The sequence below is a fragment of the Microtus ochrogaster genome (assembly GCF_000317375.1).
Source record: "Microtus ochrogaster isolate Prairie Vole_2 chromosome 14 unlocalized genomic scaffold, MicOch1.0 chr14_random_2, whole genome shotgun sequence".
In the NCBI taxonomy this organism is placed as follows: Eukaryota; Metazoa; Chordata; class Mammalia; order Rodentia; family Cricetidae; genus Microtus; species Microtus ochrogaster.
Window position 1 is genome coordinate 15414871 of NW_004949097.1, and position 7439 is coordinate 15422309.

General features: G+C 38.9%; 1 protein-coding gene across 2 annotated transcripts in view; it reads right to left on the minus strand.

The window, feature by feature from the left end:
* The window catches only part of Caprin2 (caprin family member 2), a 55467-nt gene that overhangs the window by 29968 nt on the left and 18060 nt on the right, over window positions 1–7439 (minus strand). For both annotated transcript variants that reach the window (XM_026787937.1, XM_013352767.2), the window contains exons 4-6: window positions 6499–6585; window positions 2629–2867; window positions 1570–1652 (exon numbers count right to left, since the gene is read on the minus strand). In XM_026787937.1, the coding sequence (XP_026643738.1) occupies window positions 1570–1652; window positions 2629–2828 (283 nt within the window). In that variant the 5' untranslated portion in view covers window positions 2829–2867; window positions 6499–6585. The remainder of the gene's footprint in view (window positions 1–1569; window positions 1653–2628; window positions 2868–6498; window positions 6586–7439) is intronic.

Sequence of the window (7439 nt, forward strand, 5' to 3'; positions counted from 1 at the left end):
AATATTAAAAAAAAAAAAAAGAATTTAGAACTGGCTTAGAACTCACTGTGTAGATAGACCAGGCTGGTCTCAAACTGGTAATGATCCTCCTACCTTGGCCTCCCAAGAGATTACAGACATGGGAAGCAGATACAGACATTTCTTAATTGCTAAAATTCTATTGGATGAAAATATCATATTTTGTTTATCAATTTACTGCTGTGCATCTACACTAACACTAATTGAGAACTCCTATGAATAAACAGTGTAACACTGTAGACAGGAACTCATGTGAGCACTTGTTTTCATTTCTGTTGGGTTCTAGACATGTAACTAATTGGCTATACAATAAGTATACAATTAATTTTGAGGAAGTGCCAAACTCTTCCAAACCACTTTTTTTTGTCATTTTTTGTTTTGTTTTTTCCAAGACAAGATTTGCCATACTGTTCAGGCTAGCCTTGAATTCTTGGGTTCAAGCTACCTTACTTTAGTCTCCTGATTGACCAGGACTAGAGTACATTCTACCATGCCTTAAACAGTTTTAAACAGTTATAAATCTTGGTAGTTATACATTCATGGCTTATTTTTCTGTAGATATATGTACTTATGTGTGGTTGCATGGGCACATGTCTATGGAGGTCACTGTTCAGTATGAGGAGTCTTCTTCAATCACTCTTTATTAAATCTGAAGTTTGCTGATTCAGCTACACTGGCTGGGCAGCAAGCTCCAAGGATCCCCAGTGATGGGATTTCAGCCACTGCATGCCCAGTTGGGTTTGTTTTTTTTTTTAACTGATACTAGATCAAACTCAGGTTTCATGCTTACACAACAAACACTTTATTAAGTCATATTCCAGGCCTTAGATTTGTATATTTTCTAAAGAGGAAGAAGTTAACTAATGATGTAAATATTTATTAGCTTATAGGGAGTTTTCATGATCCTAAGTTGTGTTCTTAATATTTCATGTCTGGCAATTTGAATGTGGCCATTTGACAGTCCAACAGACTAGACAGACCATTTGTCATTTCTTACAATGACCTACTAAATAAGTCTTACATTAACAATTTATAGGGATATAAAGTTCTCAAATAGAGCAGGTACCACTATTCAGAATAGGAAACTGAACTCAAAAATGATTAAGCTAGTATTGAAGCCAGTACTAGAAATAAGCTTTTGTTCCCAAATCATATTGGCTATCACATGAAAATTTTGTTAGTTTCCTTTCAGCAAATAGGAATATACAATAGCTTCTTTTAATATAAATAAAGTGGTCAGCTGGGTGGGGGTAGCGCACACCTTTAATCCCAGCACTTGGGAGGCAGAGGCAGGCGGATCTCTGTGAGTTTGAGGCCAACCTGGTCTACAAGAGCTAGTTCCAGGACAGGCTCCAAAGCTATAGAGAAGCCCTGTCTTGAAAAACCAAAAACAAACAAATAGATAAATGTATCATTCTTCCAATAAATACAGCAATGTCAGACATGTAAATTCTGATGGACTGATACAGTTTAGACCCTCAATATCATACTAAACTTATAGACAAAAATGTTTACTATTTACTGCCTAAGTCCAGAGTACAGGAAACTCACATGTCGTTCCTACCACTGCTTTCTCACTACCTTCCAAAAGGTCCCAAAAGTACAAGGACGACTGCTCCATCTGGTCTTCAACACTGACAAGGAAAAGCAGCAGCAGAACAGAATGGCTTTAGACATACACAAATACATGAAGAGCAGAACAATGTACATATGAAATATAACCCATCCATAGTCAAGATATGTAAATATGCTAATTCTATCCTTTTACTATTTGGAAGCAAAATATTGAATTTTATATATATATTTATCAAAAATAAATGTCTTCCTTAAAATGAATAAAAAAAGATTTTACCAAATACAGCTATCAAGGAATAGACCAAGCTGACAGTGAAGTATCATGAGTTATCAAATGTGTCTCAGAAATAAAAATGAAATGGAAACACTCAAAGCTTCATTTAACTTCACTTTATAGAGGGCAGCTATTTTTCAACACGAAGAAAGTTTCATTCCCTGAACCAGCTGAAGTGAGAAGGCGGCAGCCAACAACAACGAATAGGTGACAACGGAACAGAGCATCAGCACGGAGTAAGGCATGCAGCTCTCTTCTTCCCTACACCAGGCTGATGTTTTAGTAACAGATGGGCTCTTCTTGGCTCTGCCTTCACAGCTAACAAAGACTTGGACCAACCCATAGTGAACAAAGCAAAGCAAAAGATTTGTCTGTTAGCTGATATATCTCAGCACAAAAATAGTAGCTAAATGGGGAAGAAAATCTTCAATTTTGCAGTTTTAAATTATCAGTTCATTTGTAATTAGTATCACAGTTAATATCTGCATAGGGTGAAGACAATGATCAAGCTGTTTTGTTTTGAGAGAAGGTCTCACCATACCTGGCCACACATTATTTTTAAAACCAGTGTTACACAAAAGACAATGTCAATGAGGACATTCAAACTTACTGAATTCCTGAATGATCTGTCAAACATAACTATGTTTCCCACACTGAATTAAATTAATATCTTTTTTAGTTAATTCCTAACTACCTACAATAGAAAAGCTAAAAGTGCTACAAGCTCTGTTTCATGAAGATCACTTCTCTGACTGACTTACCTCAGACTTCCATTTCTTTCAGGGCAGGTCAGTTTTGAGAATTTAATGAGGTAGTCGAGTTCTTTTGAAGGCAAATACATTGCACCATTCAAGCCCCCTTTGAGGTCTTTTTGTACATGTTCTTGTGTCAAGCTCTGTAACACATACTGAACTTGAAGTATAGTTCGAAGTTTTTTCTTCTCAGCCTCAAGTTTTAGCATGTGCTCCCTTTTCTGGGCCTTTTTCTGTGCTTTCAGTAGCTGTTATGTTAAAACAACAAACACAGATTCACATATCTCAACTACCCATGTTAGCAATTTATATATAACAAAATCTAACCCAAAATAGCTGGAATTAAATGATACATTTTGCAACTAAAGAACTGAACAGAGGCTTGCTGTGGTGGTGAGCACCTTTTTATCACAGCACTTGAGAGGCATAGGCAGGTAGGTCTCTGCTTGTTTGAGACCAGCATGGTCTACAAAGTGAGTTTCAGTACAGCCAGGACTACACAGAGAGACCCTGTTTCAACAACAACAAAATATCTGAAATTGAGTACCAACGTGAAATCCACATCTGACACCATGTAAGGGGTCACAGTCAAAACTGTAGGTATCCTGGGTTAGGAGACGGCTCAGGGGCTAAAGGCACCTGACTTCAAGCCTGACTACTTGAGTTCAATCTTAGACTCCATATACTAGAGACACAAGTGGCCCTCTGGTCTCCACATGTGTGCTGTGGCATGTACACACCACCATCACCCTGTTGAATTAGGAGCAGAGGAGCTGCATTCCCCGCACCCGGCCGCCCACATGGCTAGCTTAGCTTATGCCCCGAAATAATTACACGGAAACTGTATTCTTTTAATCACTGCCTGACCCATTAGTTCCAGCCTCTTATTGGCTAGCTCTTACATATTGATCTAACCCATTTCTATTATTCTGTGTGGCCCACAAGCTGGCTTACCAGGAATGATCTTAACCTGCATCTGTCTGCAGTGGGACAATCATGGCGACTCACTGACTCAGCTTCTTTCTCCCAGCATCCTGTTCTGTTTTCTCCGCCTACCTAAGGGTTGGCCTATGAAATGGGCCTAGGCAGTTTCTTTATTAATAAGAAATCATTCCCACATCATTTCCCCAATAAACACATGCAAAATAAGTAAATGTAAAGTTAAATATGAAGCACACTAAAAGTAGCACATAAAATTACCCTCAGGTTATAATATAAATATATTTCATATTTAGAATTAAGTCTCATCCCCAAAATAGTTTATTTTATATGTGTAATTAATTATTCCAAAAACCAAACATTTCTAACCACAGACATTTAAGACAAAAACACAACCATTTTTTAAAATTCCCACAGTAAATGTATTGTGTCACCCACTTCCACCATTGAAGTTTTTAATTGATTTAGGGTTTTTTTCAATTTTTATTTTTTGAAAATTCCATTCATGTATAATACAATAGGAACCCCTAATCCTTCCATCTATCTCACCCCACCCACCCACTCACCCAACAATCATATCAACTTTCCCAACTTTTTATTAACCTTTTTTTTTTCTGAGACAGAGTTTCTCTGTATAGTCTTGACTGTCCTGGAAGTCACTCTGTAGACCAAGCTGTCCTCAAAATCAGAGATTCACTTGCCTCTGACTCCTGAGTGCTGGGATCCACCCAGCTCATAACTATATCTTGAAGCTTAACATGTTATATAAGCAAGGTGACATACCATTTAAATAAAAAGTATATTGCTAGGCATGATGAGACATGTCTTGAATCCCTGCACTCAGGAGGCAAAGGAAGGTAGATTTTTGTGAGTTCAAAGCCAGCCTGGTATCCATAGGAAACTCAGGACAATCTGGGCTACATAGTAAAACCCTACTTCAAAAATAATAATAATTGCGGGTTGGAGAGACTCAGTAATTAAGAGCACTTGTTCTTGCAGAGGACTCAGGTTCAGACCCAACACTACATGGTGGATCCCAACTTCATGTTACCCCACTTTGAAATTTGATATCCTGTGAACGACTTGAGCACCAAGCACATACATGATGCACATACACACATGCAAGTAAAACATCATAAACTCTGGATCTAGTGAGTGGGACCCAGTGGGTGGAGAAAAAACAGTCCAACGGTACTGGATAAGACAGAAAAAAGCCTTCAGACTACAAGGTGTTTTAAGGGTTTATGACATCCTGAAAATTCTCCAACAAAGTATTTGTCACATCAAATAGTCATATGTGGGAGGGGGAGGTAAGGGGTAGGGAGAGATCTAAAGTATTGGCAGCAAGTAAAAATGCCTTCGTGGGTGCCGGAGAGATGGCTCAAAGATTAACAGCGCTGGTTGTCCTTCCAGAGGACCCTGGTTCAAGTCCCAGCATCCACATGGCAACTCACAACAATTAATTCATTTAATAAAAAAGGAATCATCAAAAAACGCAGCTGGGCAGTGGTGGTGCACACCTTTAACCAGCACTTTGAGAAGCAGAGGTAGGCGGATCTCAGTGAGTTTGAGGCCAGCCTCGTCAACCAAGTGAGTTCCAGGATAGCAGAACTGTTTCACAGAGAAACCCTGTCGGGAAGTGAGGGGGGGAGGGTAAAGGAGAAATGCTTTCATGGAACCAGCATTGTTGTAGAATATTTGTTTACACTGTGTGAAGACATATCGCTGTGATTGGTTTAATAAAAAGCTGACTGGCCAACAGCTAGGCAGGAGAGGTTAGCAGGACTTTCAGGCAAAGGAATGAACTTAAGAGCGTGAGAATCTAGGTACATGGAAGACGCCAGCAAGACACTGAGAAAGACATACAGAATGGAAAAGAGGTATAAACTACGTGGTAGAACATAGATTAATAGAAATTGATTCATTTAGGTTATAAGAGCTAGTCAGGAACAAGCCTCAGCTAAAGGCCAAGCTTTCATAGTTAATAAGTCTCAATCATTATTTGGGGGCTGGTGATCCAAAAGGAAAGTCTGACTACACATCATAACTTGCCAAGGTAGATGCTACCTCTAGAACACCATGGTGGAAAACACTTATGAGTGCCCTAAGAAAAAGAACCCATCTTTCAAGGGATCCAAGAACCCAAGGTCACATCCTGGTTCTGTGACTTACTGGCCACTATTTTTAGTAAATTCCATCTGTCATGGGTCTCAGATCCCAAACCTATGAAACAGGGCTATATATCTCCAACTGCTCTGCTAGAAACGATCTAGTGGAACGACACAGACAACTAGCAGCTGTTTTTTAGTAGTTTAAAAAAAACCTGAGAAGACATGGCTCGGTGGTTACCTGGGCTCAATTCCCAGCACCCACATGACAGCTCACAACCATCTGTAACTCAATTCCAGGAGATCTAACACTCTCTCCTGACCGCTATAGGTACCAGGAATGCACATGATGTATATAATATACATTGAAGCAACAGTCATACACATGAAATAACTAAATCTTAAAAAAAGAAATGACCATAGATGAGGGGAAAAAACCCAAGTTGAAACTAAAATATGACAAAGCAGCTTTAAGAAGATGGAAAACAAATATATACAAATATATATATGAATATGCTTCTATCTATCTAAACAAAAAGGTATGAAAAATCTCTTCAAAGTCAGTAGATTAAATCTAATTAAATTTAGCAAAAAAAAATTAAAAGTAGCCAAGAGCTGAGCATAGTGGTGCACACCCATAATCCCAGATACCCAGGCTTGTCTGGGTTGTACTCAGGGAGTTCAAGGACATTCTAGACAACTCAGTAAGACTTCCTCAGTATACTGTCAACAAGGTATCAGATGAATGACAAGCAAATACCATTTTTAGGTAGTGGCATATTCTTCAAGGTCAGTGGTTAAAGTGGTTCTAAGAAAAACAAAACACGCTCACATCTTGGCTCAGCGCAGAAAAGGTTTTCTGAAGCTCCTTGGCGAATTCCAAATTATGCAGAACCTCTTCATACTTCTCCACTGCTTCCTACCAGACAGAATTAAAAACAGCAAATCAGAGGTAAGCTCAGCATCAGTAAGTGTTCCTTAAATTGTTAAAGGGCTGCAGAGATGGGTTAGTGGTTAAGAGCACTTGCTGCTCTTTAGGGGATATGAGTTCGCAGGCACCACATCAGGCACTCCTGTACTAGAGGATATGACATCCTCCTCTGACCTCCACTACATCTGCATACACATTTGCATATACAAACAGACACATACAAATAAACATAAATCATTTTTAATTGATAAAGGAAATAAGACTTTATAAGCTAGAAAAGTACTTACTAAAAGAAAAAGTACCTACAAGTTATATAATGTTTAAAAGTCTATTTTAATGCTAGAACTATTTTATTTGAGACAGTTTCTCACTGTATCTCAGGTTGGCCGAAAACTCATATGTACTCTAGGCTAGACTCAAACTTGTGATTCCCCTGCCTCAATCCCTCAAGCATATCTTTAGATATACTACCATGCCTGACCTCAAATTTTATATTAGAAATCAGAGTCATGGGGCCACTGAGATGGTCCATTGGATAAAGGTTCTTGCTGCCAAACCGGAAGACTTGAATTAGTCCTTAGGATCCACATGGTACACATGGTAGGAGGAGAGAACTAACTCCAGCAAGTTGCCATCTGACCCACCCACTCACATACATACATGTAGAAAAATAAAATAGAAATTCCTAACTCTACCCTACCTATAACATCTAAGTTAGAGATAGCTATGGGTTTTAAGAACACTAAGCCAGGGGGCTGGAGAGATGGCTCAGTGGTTAAGAGCATTGCCTGCTCTTCCAAAGGTCCTGAGTTCAATTCCCAGCAACCACATGGTGGCTCACA